The 16,002-nt window shown below is 45.3% G+C and overlaps 1 protein-coding gene across 1 annotated transcript in view; it reads right to left on the bottom strand.

The window, feature by feature from the left end:
- Positions 1–16,002, bottom strand: part of ICE1 (interactor of little elongation complex ELL subunit 1) — a 740,954-nt gene that overhangs the window by 627,908 nt on the left and 97,044 nt on the right. The window contains exon 4 of the mRNA XM_069613713.1: positions 9,531–9,549. Coding sequence (XP_069469814.1) covers positions 9,531–9,549 — 19 coding nt within the window. The remainder of the gene's footprint in view (positions 1–9,530; positions 9,550–16,002) is intronic.

Here is a 16,002-nt window from a genome sequence, read left to right as displayed (position 1 = left end):
CGCCAGCATTGGAAGTAATTACCTGCTTTTCTTCCATATGCCGATTGAGACTGGCCCCTGCCCCCCACACACAACAGTCCTGTGCAGCAAGGCTTCAGAGGTTTTGGTGTAGTTGTGGTAGTGACTGAGGGCAAGGAGGCTCCCGCCTTAGACGATTGGAGTGTTTCTAAGCATTCATCTGCTTTACTTCCAAATAGATGGGAACCATCGAAAAGGCATATTCAATAATTTAGATTGAACATCAGGCGCAAAGCCAGATTTCCACAGCCATGCGAACCTGCGCGAAACAATACTGGCTGCCATAGCCCTGCTAACACTGTCTGCATAATCAAGCCAGAATGTAGAAACTCACAAGACCTCGATTCCATCTTTAAAGAGGTTTAAAGATCCATCCCTTTCTTCCCCTTCAGGGGTGGTGACCGCAGCCACAGCTGTGACATCCCATAGCGTGAAGGAAAACATGGCCAAGACACACAGCGTTAATGGATTTTAACGCTATTTTACTGGCAGAGAAAACCCTCTTAGCCAATGCGCCAAATATTTTATCATCCCTGTCAGGAAGTATAGTTGGGTAGGCGGTAGCAGTAGATGATCAGGTAGCAGACTGCACAACCAAACTTTCGGGAGTTGGATGTTTGGATAAAAAAAATCCAGATCCATACTTTAAGCTTTGCATTTTCTAGAGAGGTTTTTACTCACTGCATGGTTGGCATCTGGGGCTTCCCAATTGGCCATTACACTTCTCCTTAGGGCAGTAAAGAGTGGCACAATAGGATCCTTTTGAGGACCTTTATCTAAAATATTGGTACGGTCATCCTGCTGGTAAACTGTGGCAGGGCTTCCACATCCCACATACTCCATAACCCTATTCTTAAGTGGCATGCAAATGGCCTCTGCATGATCAGAAGGTTCTGATGTAGCAAACTCCACCTCAGGGAAAGGCATCACGGCCACTTGCATCTCTCAGTGTTCCATTCTAGAGTCTTCTGAAATCAGAGCCTCAGGAATATTTGGCGTCCCAAACAAGCAGAAAGTTAGAAGTGACTTGGTCAGAATGCTCACCCTCCAAATCAATGTCTTCCATTTTTGAAAAGTCTTTCTTCGTAAAACAAAAACCTGCACTGGCTCCATCGCCAACAGCTTCGTCGTTTAAGAACCCAGCCTGTGACTCAATTTAATGACAGAGGAGTGATAACTAGACCTTTCCTTGTCCTGAGGCTTTGAGTCTACTTGAGGGGGTCAAAGGCTTTGAGCCCGGCTGAAGGGCGTGCAAGCTGAAACCTTGACAGAAACCCCTCTCGGCCTTATGAGGCGCAATGGGTTCATGGGACTTCTTCAGCTCTTTGGAAGGGGCAGGAGAAGCCGCATTCTCAAAAAAACTATTATATCTGGAGGCAAAAATGCTCCCACTCTGCCTTAGAGGCCGACCGACCTGGGCAAGAGACTTTGCGTTCGGGAGGAGTCAAAAGACGTCGAGCTGGACCTATGACATTTTCTTGGCCTTCTTTCGAGACGCCAAGGACGAGTGGTACGAACCACTTAGAGACTGCAAGCGCTTCTTGGAGAGCTTCCGGGGTGGGGACCCCCCCCCCCGATTTCCTTTCATCTTAAAATCTCCTCTTCAGAGTCATCAATGGGATTTTGATAAGGGCCTACCATAGTTTCCCCTTCCTCTCTTTCAGTGCCTTCCCAGTCATGGACTGACAGGAACCGCAATCTTCCGGCATGTGCTCGAGCCCGAAAACGCGGTGTGGGTCAGTGATGAACAATTTGGCCCCACAAACTGTGCAAATTCTTAAAGCCGGTCTTTGAAGTCGACATTTCAAAAAATAAAAGTTGATACGACAATGAACTGATCCGAAGCAAACTGTGCAGCGGAAAAGTAACCGGCGCAGTGCATGCTCTATATACAGTCTGTGATGCCGTGCTCGAGAGCAGACTGAGGCCGTTGAGGGGCATCGAGCGGACGATGCATGGTGCCCTCTACTGAGGGAAAAACAAATCTGAAGCAGCTGACGCTGGAAGGAGATTTCAAAGAGGAGGAATACGTGGGAGGACAATTCATTCAAATATGACATACACTACTCACCATAATCCCATTTCTGATGTATCTGCTTAGATTCACATGCTATGCATAGGCTGCCATCTAGTGGTAGTCGCAGAGAATTACAGGATTTGTTTTTGAACCTCGAAAAGGGACATCGACTGGGTGTCTTAGTAATACTATCCCAGTACTGTACTCCTGGTTCTTCACATGTCGAGGTCCCTCAGATCGTTTTGTTTCTGACATGAGGTTGCATGAAGTGTAGCGCAAGTAAAGAATAGGTAAGCAGAAAAGGTAGATGGAGAAACATCTATGCACCTTCAATTAGAGGAGGGGAGGAAGGGTGGGCACATGTTAATCTAAGCAGATAGAAGCAGCAGAAATACGATTACGGTGAGTAATGTATGCCTTCTGAGGCTTGTGGATCTGCTTAGATCACATGCTATGTATAGATTAGCAAGCAGTACCTGGAGAAGGAGGTGGGTTGTAGGAAGGTACAGCAGCAAATCGATTATTTAGCACTGCTTGTCCCACCTGTTTATCTGCTTTAGAGTGTGTGTCAATGCAGTAATGCTGAGTAAATATATGTATGGAGCTCCAAGTAGTTGCCTTGCAAACTGCTTCGAAGGGACCATTTACAATAAAATGCTAAAGTAGCTCCTGTACTCCCTGTAGAGTGAACTCAGTGTAAATCGCATTGGTCTTCTTTGATAGTGAGTAGCAAAGCTGTATACATTAGACTATCCATCTGGAAATAGCATTCTTTGAAATATGATCTCCTTCCCTGCCGGGTGCTATAGAAACAGAGTTGATCCGTTTTCCTTAGAGGTTTAGTTTTGTTTATGTAGTACAAGACGTCCCTTCCTTACATCTAGTGTATGGAGGCTCTCAGCTGAGTTTGATGGTTTTTGGAAAATGTAGGTAGTTCAATGATGTGGTTAACATGGAACTTTGAAATGAATTTAGGTGAGAACCTAGGGTGTGTTGTAAGAACCACCTCGTCTTTGTGGATGATAATGAAAGGGTCTCGTAGAAGTGATGGCTACTAGAAAAGCAGTATTAAGTTAAATGTTTTAGGCCGACTTTGTGCATAGGCTCAAAGGGGGAACCCATGAGCTTTGTGAGGACAACATTAAGGTCCCAACCTTACAGGGGATTTGAATTGGGAGGGTATAGTCTTGTTACTCCTTCCATTAATGCTTTGATAACTGGTAGCTTGCACCACAACACCCTGCTTTGGCATGTAGCGCAAGCAGAGAGCCGCTAGGTGTACTTTGATGGGATTAAATACTAAACCAGAGTCTAGAAGGTAAGGCATATAGTGAAGAATGTTAGATAGTGAACATTCAATTGGATTTATGATTTGTGATCTGCACCAAGCAACAAACCTTTTCCACTTGTTAAAGTAGCAATGTCTGGTGTTGGGTTCCTGTGCTTCTTTGAGGATATCCATACACCTTTGTGGAAGATTTAAGTGCCCAAACTCTAGGACTTCAGGAGCCAAGGTGCCAAGTTCATAGTTTGAAGGTATGAATGGAGTGTTGTCCCCTCGTGCTGGAACAGCATGTTGAAGGGGCACAGAAGTTTGATTGGCTTGCACATTGATAGTTAGAGTAGGTGTGGAAACCATGGTTGTCGTGCCCACATTGGAGTGATTAGGATTAGAGTGACTTGTTCCTGGTGCAACTTGTGCACCAGCTTGTGGAGGAGTGGCATCAGTGGAAAAGCTAAGGCAAATTTCCCTGACCAACTCATCCACAGGGCATTGCCCTTGGATCTTGGTTGGGGAAACCTGGATGCGAAGTTCGGGCATTGTGCGTTTAGGTTTGTTGCAAACAAATGTAGTGGTGGATAAACCCACTGGGTGAGGATATTGTTTAAAATATCTTTGTGAATTTGCCACTAGTGTTCCTCAGGTAGAGGACTTCTGCTTAGAGTGTCTGCTAGAGCACAGAGTTCCCCTGGAACGTGGCGAGACTAGGAACATATTCCTCCCGAGTGCCCACTTCCAAATCGTTTGGGATAACCTGCAGAGATTTAGAGTGTGTACCCCACCCCTTGCTTGTTTAGATAAAACATGACCGTGGTGCTGTCTGTGAGAACTTGCACTATCTGACCTACTAGATGTTGCTTAAAAACTTGCAGTGCCTGGAATACTGCTAAGAGCTGTAGAAGGTTTATGCGTTTCCGGGCTGTAGTTTGGCTCCCTGCCCTGAAAGTGAAGCGTCTGATAGAATTGCTTGTACTGGTAGAGTGCGAAAGGGTTTTCCTTTTGGCAAGTTGTCTTTGGACCACCAGCGCAGAGCTTGTACTAAGGTTAGTGAAACAACCACTAGATCGTCCCACTGACCGCTTACCTGAGACCATTATTTTGCTAACCACTCCTGCATTGGACATATGCGCCGCCACGCCTAGGGAACCAGGTAGATGCGTGAGGCAATCATCCCAAGCAAGCGCATTGCCTTGCGCATAGTTATCTGGTGACCGGCTAGATAATGAGATAGTTTAAACAGATTTTGTACCCTTTCGTTTGAGGGGAATACCAGCTCTACTTGAGTCTTTACAATTGTTCCCAGAAATTGTTTTGCTTGACTGGGGACGAGACTTTACTTTCTCGTTGATGGAGAATCCCAATTGGAACAAAAGATTGATTATTCCTTGGGTGTTGAGTTTGCATATTTGTGGAGTCTCCCCTGTTATTAGCCAGTTGTCCAGAAAAAGAGTACACTAGAATCGATTCTCTGGTAGGCGCGCTGCCACCACTGCTAGTACCTTTGAGCAGATTCTTTGAGCTGAGGCTATGCCGAAGCAGAGTACCTTGAATTGGTCATCTTTTCCCACTATTTTAAGTGCAGATACTTTCTGCGCGCTGGGAACATTGAAATATCAAAGTATGCATCTTTCATATTCAATGTTGCTATGAAATCCCCTGTTTTAACTGCGGGATTACTTCCTGCAGTGTTGTCATGCAAAACTGAGGTTTGACACGAGTTTGCTGGGCGCAAGTCTAGTACAGGGCGCGTAGTTGAGTCTTTCTTTGGCACAAGGAAGTAAGTCGATTTTTCTCCAGCAGGGTCTTTACTTCTTCTAGTAGTAAGAGTCTTACTATTGGCATAATTTTTGTGTGTCTTGGCGGATGGTTGAGTGGCTCCTGTAGAAGTTCTATGCAGTACCCGTCTGCCATCGTGGACAACACCGAAGTGATTCCCTCCCATGCATGGGTGAATTGAGAGATGTGACCGCCTACTGGAGTAACATGGGAGGGGACCTGAATCTGGGCGTAATTATATTGAGGTAGTGGAGCCTCTAGTGGCGGAGGCCCTTCCTCTACTTCTGGATCTTTTGTATCCTCTTTGAAAACCGCCAGATGACTGTCCCTGCGAGTTACCCCACGATGGTGACTGTGCTCCCGGACTGTAATTTGAGGAGCTTTGTGGATGCGGTCCACGAAAAAAATCTTCTGGTGTTAAATGCCCCTCTCTGGACAAAAGGCTAATTAGACCGCTTGTCCTAATGGTTTTAAAGGGGTCATTCTTCCATGGCACTTTTTAGTGCATCCTCAACTGCTTTGCCAAACAAAGCGTAGGGTTTGATGGGCATGTTAAGGAGTGTGGCCTGCACCTCCAGCTTTAAGCCAGACTGCCTTAACCGGGCATGGCGCTTGATTAAAGGTGCCATCAGCTATAATGCAGCCTGCATTGTCTGCAGCATCCAAATTACTCTTTAGAATGCAATTAGCAATTTGTTTGCCTTCTGTAATAGTTTTTGTGAACTGCGATTTATGTGGCTTGGGGACAGCTTCAATCTGCTGTTCTAGCGAGTCCCACATATGGCAACCATAACTAGCCAGAGTCGTATTATTTGAAATGCTGGTTTGATAAGCAGCTGAGGATGCCACTTTCCTGCCCGAAAGTGTAATTTACTTACCTTGTCAGGAGGTGTGTCTGCGGATGCCACGGGTATGCCTGTCCTCTTCCTAGTTGTGGTGATGACAAGGGAGTCAGGTTTCAGCTGACCTCTGATGTAAAGTGAGTCAGTTGGAGATGGCCTGAACCGACGGGGTTAACCGCCCTTGTAAGCCTTGAAACACTTGTGTATAGGCGCGTTACAAATACCATATCATATCAAGGTTGGGTGTTAGCAGGGAGGGCTGAATGCACCTTTGTAATTGTTTATTTGTACAGCACTTATACACAAGTGAAGTGCTTCAATGCGGGAAGGGAGCAAGGGAATATAGTAGTAATTTTTAAGCCTTGAGGTTTACGAATGATCTAACAAAAACTAACTAGTATAGTAGGCCTGACAGCATTTCTCCTAGTGCAAGTTCATGAAGTTTTTCAGGCGCAACCAAACTAGGGAAGGGAGACAAAAGTAGGGGGGGGGGGGTGACAGGACAGAAATTACAAGGCATAGTAAATTCAGGTCATGCAAGTGTACAGATGGAAGTGCGCTTTTAACAAGTGCGCCCAGTCCAGCAGGGCCCTGGGTTAAGTGCAGAGTGGTTACCCATCTCATAGAACGTATGCTGAAAATGCGGAGGCCCGGAGGCAAGTGAAAAGACTGGCAGGGGAGCCTGGGACCTGTGAGGCACTGGAGATGAACCAGGCGACCAGTCAGCAAAAGCTGAACAGAGGAAGAGGAAGAGGAGAAGGTCTTGAGGAGTTTCCAAAACTTAAGGAGCTCTGGCTCAAGGCAGAGAGAGGCAGGGAGGCTGTTCCAGAGTTAGGCTCCTGCAGAGGATGAAGATATACCCCCAAATCTCTGCTTGGGAAAATGGCTCACCCGTAAAGAGTTGGAGGACGAGCATAAAGGTTCTAGAAGGAGAGTATTTAGGAAGAGAGCGTTGTAGATAGTGCGTGCCCCGGCCCTGGCCCCAGAAAGCCTTGTGGACTAAGCAGAGGGTCTTGAACTTGATCATAGCAGCCATGGGGAGCCAGTGGAGGGATTTCAGCACCGGAGAGATGCGATCCCTGGGCTTGAGGCCAAGGCGAAGGCTAAGTCCAAGTCTTGCGTTTCTGTTCTGGATGTGTTGCAGCGGACTGAGAGTACACGTAGGAAGATCGAGAAAGAGGCTGTTGCAGTAGTCCACCATAGAGAGAACCAGGGTTCTGGAGACAGTGAGCATTTGGGGGGGAAGGGAGAAAGGGTAGAATACCTGAGGAAGTGCAGCTGGTAGTGGGACCTTTTGGAGAGGTCAGCGATGTGAGAAGAGAAGGAGAGTGGAGTTGACAGAGTAGAGTACTGCCTGAATGATGGGACTTAAATGTGTTGGACTTTTGTCCCCCAAAACGTCTTCCACAAAATCCTTGTCTTGTTAGACCTCTTGAGTCTCGATTTTGAAGTGTTGGGCGGCTTTTATGAGTAGATTGTTATACTGGAGCAGATTATTTATGGGAGAAGTCAGCCACTAACTGGTCTTGGTTGTCTGGGGACTGAATGACGTATATATCTGGGTTGTCATAGTATTGGACCTGGTACCGACTATACTGATCACCCTGAGAGTCTGAAGGGTCCAAAATATACAAGTCCTGTGAGGGGTCATGAATATCTGAGGCGACGGGTGTCTGGGTAGAAGTGCTGGCTAGGGAATTGTCCAATCATAGCACTTTAGGAGATGGTTCACCACTAGGCCCCCTTTCACCCTGTGGGCTTCTAAACTCTTGTGGGTGGTGATCCATGAAATCTACAAAATCAAGATATCCATATCACCCTATCAAAGCTTTCAGGTGTCCATTCAGTGGCCATTGGTAAGGCAGGAGGAGCAGGATCATCTTGAAGAGGGCCTGCTTTTTCTGATGTAGTGCCTCTGATAGAGCGTCCTCAGACTGAGTATAGCCTCTATCCTGTGAACGAGGGGGCATAGAGATTGCGTTTCTGTCGGAATTCTTGTAGTGTTCAACATTTCAGACTTTAAAACAATTTTCGGGACTTTTTTTTACATCAATTCTTGCATTTGACGCGTTAGAAGAGGACGTCAACTGTTTTGGTTTGATGCGTGCCATTCGGCACGCAAAAGGAGGGAGGGCCTTTTTGGGCACAATGACTTAAACGGGCATACTCGGCATCTGTTTGGGAAACCGGTAATGCAGCGATCGTGATAGCCCAGAGGACCGACTATTTGGAATGAGACTTCTCCTTCGAGACAGCGCTGCTGTGAACGGTCGCCAATGTGGTTGGAGTTGGACCGTGGGATAAGTCTTTAGTGTGGCGTGGAACGTGTGTGCTTTTACTGCCAGGCGTTTTCTCCATAACAAAACCGCTGGTGGTCGCACATGGGGTTCTCCCGAACCCTGATCATCTTTGACGTTGCTAAGAACGTGGGCGCTGCCATCACTGCATTCACCCGCCACATCTATGGAGGCCTCGGCCTGAATGGCGTGTGCGGTCCAGTGCTTCGTGAGACAGTCCTTTGAGGTTTTTGGTCGAAAAAGCTTGCAGGATTTGCAGTGCCTCTCGACATGATCCCGTGGTAAACTGTGATTGCACACCCAGTGCGTGTCCTTCCAGGGATATTTCCGATTGCAAGATGGGCAGAATTTAAAGGACATATTTTCCATATTTGATGGGAAAGGCAGCACTGCGATAAAGGGGAATAGAGGGTGTAAAAACAGGCCTTCTCTAAAAGGTAAAGAAGTGTAAGACAACCCCTCACGCTGCCTACTGTAAGCGTCCGAGGCCCGTTGGGGCTTGTGTAGGCCACAGTCACTGTCTATCGAGACGGTCTTGTCGACAATGGGTGCATCCGTCGAGAGCCTCTGAAGACGTTCTTGGAATCGATCAGGCGATGAGCGGTTATACGAAGAATAGATAGTCTAAAGTTAAACTTAATAACCAATGGTTTAGCCTGGAGAACTATGCAACTAGCGACCGACTACAATGCTGGAAAAAAAAACAATCTGAAGGACCTTCACGTGTGAAGGACCATGGGAACAGTAGAGCTCACACGAGATAGTATTACTAACACGCTCATTAGACATCCCTTTGAGTTTTGAAAACTAATCAGGTAATACTCAGCGACTAACACTAGATGTCAGCCTATACACAGCATGTGATTTAAGAAGATCCACAAGCCTCAGAAATATGTATATGTACATATCTATGTATGCAAATACGAACAATTTTATCAAACCAAAACAGATCATACTCTAGTTGGCATTTTTGAGCATGTTTACTTTAGTTAAAGGGGGATGTTACAGGACACATTAGCATTGTTGGAAACAACATAACTGTAAAGCATTCAATGAAGCACAATAATCCTAATTGCAAACTAAAACACCATAACTTGAGATATTTGACACAACAGTGCCACAGGATGTTTTCCTATGGGATTGGAACAACTCTGTAGTAGTAGTAGTGAAGCTTTGTTGGAGCAAAACAGGTCGAAAAAAGTGAGAGGGTGGGAGATGAGCGTTTAGATACAGCAAAGTCGGTCTGCAACATTCATCTGTAAATCGGCAACCATTAATTGTAGCGTTGTATTGCTTACCTTTCTGTGCACTGAAGCTGTATGGTTTTGTTAAAGAAAACTTGAAAAATTAGTAGTGGCAATAGTTTCCTTTTAGAAAACAAAAGGCAAAAAACGTAAAAAGCTAAATGAATAATCTTTTCAAGTAAATTGTGCACTGTTTCAAAACCTGAAATCATGGAAATTCGAGTGGCAAGAAAGAGTGACAAGCAAAGGCTAACTTTACAAGGATGTATACAACTGAAATAAAGAGCTTTCTTCAGAAGATCCTGGAGACAGCAGCTGTGTGCTGTACGAATACCAAGAATACAGCATACCTATTTTCTGCTGCAACATCTCCCACCCAAACCAACTTTAGATACTATTCTGATTAAGAACCGAGTACCACCCCCCACTCCCATTTGATTCCCACAAAATGCTGATTTCATGGTAACAGCACATTTTCTGTACATCAGGCAGGCATGTGCGAGTGTCACAGGGAATTCATAGTTTGTGAATAAGAATCAAAGAAATATATAATCACATTCACTTTACAAAGAAAAAAACATGGGAGCTTTCAAATGAAACAGCATCATTACACAGTAGAAAAAGTTACTTCCCTGTAAGAGTAGTTCTCCATGAAGAGCACCCTGGCCAAAATCAAAATCTTTAAAATACTGCTGCTTGGCAGCACTTGAACACCAACAATCTAGGCGCACTTAAAACCAGGACACTAGTCAAGCATACATGCAGGTAAAGGGTCTACCCACTTTTTTCAGACACCGGTCTCTCCCCCTCCGCCGCCCCCCCCTTTGCCATTTGAGGTATTTAAAATAACATGCATTTGCTGCAGTCAATTGGACCAACGGCTTAAGGTGAACAGTTCTGCCACTGGAACCCGGATTGCCATGCTTCAGGGTCAGACCTTTGTGTTCTTGTGGGGAACATGTATAATGTTGTATATTTGCAATGTGCTATACAGGACAGGTTTAATACAGATTCTTAGATTTAAAAAAGGTGTAAGCACCTATTATACTTTGCCAGCAAAGTTTAGGAAACCTCTGCTCCCGTGGCTTATTAAATGGAAATAGTTTTGCAAAGGTAGCGGGCGCCCCTCTCTCGAAAGAACAGACTTGATAACCTGTTCAGTGGTTATTAACCACTTGAGAGTTTGCAGCCACTGCTTTTACTCACTGTGCCTTTCACAGATGGGAAATATCCATTTGCATATCAGTCTTTGTCCTGCCCAGGGGCAGTCCAGCACCGAAATGCAATGGCAATTCCAACCTGAACGAGAGTACCACCAGCAACCCCATGCACGTGTTTCACCCTTGTTGGGGATCATCAGTGAGGTGAAGCTGATGCCTCTCTAAGCACAGTGAGAGGGAGACCACGTCTGGTTGCCCCCAGGAGACCCAGGGTTACCAATCCCAGGTTCCTTGAAAATTAGTTTTGCAAAGGTAGCAGGCGCCCCTCTCTCGAAAGAACAGACTTGATAACCTGTTCAGTGGTTATTAACCACTTGAGAGTTTGCAGCCACTGCTTTTACTCACTGTGCCTTTCACAGATGGGAAATATCCATTTCCATTGGGGGCAACCAGACGTGGACTCCCTGCTCACTGTGCATAGAGAGGCTCAGCTTCACCTCACTGATGATGCCCAACAAGGCTGAAACACGTGTATGGGGTTGCTGATAGTACTCTTGTTCAGAGAGGAATTGCCATAGCATTTCGGTGCTGGACTGCCCTTGTGGGCGGGACAAAGACTGATATGCAAATGGATATTTCCCATCTGTGAAGGTACAGTGAGCAAAAAGCAATGGCTGCGAACTCTCAATGTGGTTAATAACCACTGAACAGGTTATCATGCCTTGTTCTTTCGAGAGAGGGGCGCCTGCTACCTTTTTTGTATTATTAAATGGAAATGCATTTTTGACTGTGCTGCGAATACTCGATTTCAGCTCACATGCAACTTGCCTCAAATATAATAGGAAGGGAAGGGCGAGTTACCTCTGAGTATAGAGGGAAATTAAACAAACGCCACAGATTAGAACAAAAGAGCAATTGGTCTCCGATAGTATCCGTGAACTTACTTGTGTGTAGTTGGCCACTGCGTCCAAACCAATCACAAGCATCTTTGCCTGTCCATGACATCCTGAACCTAAGGTACACTATGCACAATCTTTTTCAACCATACCTACTAGCAACAAAGATTTCAGAAAATATTTGTCATTTCCTGTTTCCAAAATCCACAAGTCCCTGCACAGTTAACTGACAGATAAGCCATGTTTAAAGCCTCTATTTCCACCAAAACTCCACTCACTGCTCACCTGGTAAATGCTCAATCGACCATAAAAGAATAAAAAACGATCCACAATCTTATGTGGACTTTGATTCATACAGAGAATGTCCTGCCAAGATATGGCTTTTTCGGTGAGTACCCGCAGGACATAATATCCTTCTAGAACTGTTACATACGAGCAGCCGACTTTTTTCAAGCAAGAGTTACTATACAAGATGGCTTTCCTTGCCTTCCCAGAACTATACAGACCACATACTTTACATTTTAGAACTCTAGTTTAGACCTTGCTATTTTATCAAACTCCAATCTATGACACCAATTTTACCCAACTCCAATCTATGACACCAAGTTCACTGCAACAATCATTTACTGTATTGTTTCTTTATCCCTTCCAATATGTGTTTCGGTGATTTCAATCTATGACTTGAGTACATGAACAACCCCATAGCCAAGTGATCCTTACAACATTTTTTGATATTCTGTAGGCCGTTTGTAAGTCGGTAAGAAGAACGAAATTGAGCAAGGACAGAAGTGTCTCACTGCTGAGTGCTTAGATGAACACAATCCTCAGAGATAGCCACCTGTAGGTGGTGGAGTTTATACTAAGATGAATAGTTGTAACAAATATTTTGATGAGACGATTCAGTGAGCTGCAACACGGTTTTAATTAGATTGCAGCGGGTGTTTTCAATACACGTAATCATAAGCAAAAGATACATCAGCCGGTGTACATTTTTGAGGTTAATTAACCAGTTAGTCGGGTATAAATGCTGGATGTTTGTGGTCTCAATCAGTTGCTTCTACGTCTACTAGGGTGTCCTTGGGAAGGAAACCAGCAGACTTAGTGATGTGATAGCATATGAGTAATATGAGTAATCAGAACAATGTAAGGTTGAACAACAAAAACATATAACAATACAGAAGGTCAACACAACAGTGTTTCGGCCAGGAAGTGAGCTTAAGTGAGCTCTGGTGGGACAGCCTTCATCAGGACAAGATGATTCCAAAGACGGATGTATCTTAAGGGGTCTGTTGAGGTAAACAGACAGGGATGTTTTAGGAGTGTGCCAAAAAAGGCAAATCTAGCAGTAAAAGAGTGACATAAATCACAGAGGAGAAGAGCCGGTGCTTACCGGGTCTGGGAAGCGCAGTGGCTTGGAAGAAAACAGTGTCCAAATACACTGTTTAGAATTAACAAGGTCTTTTGATCCTGTGGACAAGACAAAAGGCATTTAGTTGTCCGTCTGTCTTAGAATAGTATCGCCAGATGGGTAGGGACTTACCTATAGGAACCCCGATGTAGGGTGTTTCATCAGGTTGGCGTCGGGTGACGCTGTGTCAATCCGCCAAGGGATGACTGTGGATAAAATGAACATAAGGTTCGGGTCAGGACATGTGTCAGGGTCTCGTGAAGGTCTAGGTGCCCGTGTGACACAGAGTGGTGAGATAGGCGTGACATGCGTTAGTGTGGAGAGGCCTGCATACAACCATGTTCTCCCATCAGTAGCAGATATGCGACAATGATGCGTGTACCTGTGCGGATTGGAGTGCTGTTGAGTGCGGGGTGCAGTGTAGCCCAATGATGTTGTGTGGACTAGGTCGTGAGAATTAAGTCAAAGACAGAACGTTTGTGCATCAACACACTTAGTTGTTGTGGGATGTGCTGTAATATACGGTATAAGGACAAATCTAATGCTAGGAGCATTAGGCCCTGGGCGTGGCAGATTCACCAGTGGTAGCCAAAATACACGAAGTGATCGCATAATGCGGCACAAAGCGGTCGCATGTGGTAACTTGTGGCACCTAAAGGCGACTAGATAGGCTCTATCACAATGTGTGTGTTTAAAAGCACAAAGGAGTGCTGTACGTGGCCATGCGTGCGGTCGGGTGAGAGCGAACATAATCGTTGGTCTAACGTGAAAAAACACGACTCACCTCGAGGTAGGAGACTGGATGTCTGCAGCGGAGTGTGTAGACGAACACGAGACCCGTGGATGGTGCACTGTCGGTTCACCGTTCGTTACTGAGAACAAGTTAGGTGGCCATTTTAAGATGTTCACTAATGGGGTGTTCGCCGGAGTGCCTGATGCACATTAACTAAAATCGAAAAATTAAATTCGAAAAATTAAATTAAAGCGGCAGCCCATGGATAGGGCCGGCACGATGTCATGAGCTATTGTAATGAATACCATAACATTCCCAGTGGCGAGCGCGTGTGAGCAGGCAAAATGTTGGGCGACTAAGACATGGGGTGCACGTAGAGAAGGTCATAGCTGGTGAAAGTTGCACACTTGTGAAGCATAATAGCACGGAAACATATACTCGTTATGCTCAGTGTCATATGCACATTCATTTTTGTTACATATGATTGGCCGTGGAGTATGTACATCAGCAAGCATTGCATTACATATTGTCGCCAGTGTCATTGGTTGGTGCATAGTCAACGCATGGTTAGTCCAACTTGGGGCTACAGAACAATATTTACATGGTGGTTTTTTAGTTCAAAGGTCAATACACATTCTTTGTGGTACACTTGGTCGGCCGCGGAGAATGTCCATCAGCAGGCTTTGTTCCAGGGCAGCTATATTACATGTTACTGCAAGTGTCTTTGGTTGGTGCATGATCATTACATACTTTGTCTAACTGGAGGGTGAGGTACAGCCTTTACGTGGTGGTCAAAAGGTGGTATAAAAGCATGGTACACAACACATGGTGTAAAAAACAGATGGTATAAAAAATTGTATAAAAAACAGAGTACAAAAAACAGAGTATAAAAAACAGATCACTCAGGGTGTTCGGTGTTAGGACAAAAGAGGGGTCATAGGAAATGCTTCCATTCCACAGTGACATTTAACCTCTTGACAGTACCTCACCCTCAAGTTGGACAAAGTATGCAATGATCATGCACCAACCAAAGACACTTGCAGTAATATGTAATATAGCTTCCCTGGAACCACGCCTGCTGATGGACATTCTCCGCGGCCGACCAAGTGTACCACAAAGAATGTGTATTGACCTTTGAACTAAAAAACCACCATGTAAATATTGTTCTGTAGCCCCAAGTTGGACTAACCATGCGTTGACTATGCACCAACCAATGACACTGGCGACAATATGTAATGCAATGCTTGCTGATGTACATACTCCACGGCCAATCATATCTAACAAAAATGAATGTGCATATGACACTGAACACAACGAGTATATGTTTCCGTGCTATTATGCTTCACAAGTGTGCAATTTTCACCAGCTATGACCTTCTCTACGTGCACCTCATGTCTTAGTCGCCCAACATTTTGCCTGCTCACACGCGCTCCGCACTGGGCATGTCATGGTATTCATTACAATAGCTCATGACATCGTGCCGGCCCTATCCATGGGCCGCCGCTTTGATTAATTTTTCGAATTTAATTTTTCGATTTTATTTAATGTGCATCAGGCACTCCCGCGAACACCCCATTAGTGAACATCTTAAAATGGCCGCCTAACTTGTTCTCAGTAACGAACGGTGAACCGACACGGTGCACCATCCACGGGTCTCGTGTTCGTCTACAGACACTCCGCTGCTGACATCCAGTCTCCTACCTCGAGGTGAGTCGTGTTTTTTCACGTTAGACCAACGATTATGATCGCTCTCACCCGACCGCACGCATGGCCACGTACAACACTCCTTTGTGCTTTTAAACACACACATTGTGATAGAGCCAATCTAGTCGCCTTTAGGTGCCACAAGTTACCACATGCAACCGCTTTGTACCGCAATATGCGATCACTTCGTGTATTTTGGCTACCACTGGTGAATCTGCCACGCCCAGGGCCTAATGCTCCTAGCATTAGATTTGTCCTTATACCGTATATTACAGCACATCCCACAACAACTAAGCGTGTTGATGCACAAACGTTCTGTCTTTGACTTAATTCTCACGACCTAGTCCACGCAACATCATTGGGTTACACTGCACCCCGCACACAACAGCACTTCAATCCGCACAGGTACACGCATCATTGTAGCATATCTGCTACTAATGGGAGAACATGGTTGTATGCAGGCCTCTCCACACTAATGCATGTCACGCCTATCTCACCACTCTGTCACACAGGCACCTAGACCATCACGAGACCCTAACACATATCCTGACCCGAACCTTTTGTTCATTTTATCCACAGTCATCCCTTGGCGGATTGACACAGCGTCACCCGACGCAACCTGATG

Source organism: Ambystoma mexicanum, chromosome 5p, assembly GCF_040938575.1.
Source record: "Ambystoma mexicanum isolate Mex_15411 chromosome 5p, UKY_AmexF1_1, whole genome shotgun sequence".
Classification (NCBI taxonomy): domain Eukaryota; kingdom Metazoa; phylum Chordata; class Amphibia; order Caudata; family Ambystomatidae; genus Ambystoma; species Ambystoma mexicanum.
The sequence above is the reverse complement of the archived record's forward strand: the minus strand, read 5'-3'. Positions and strand labels throughout refer to the sequence as shown.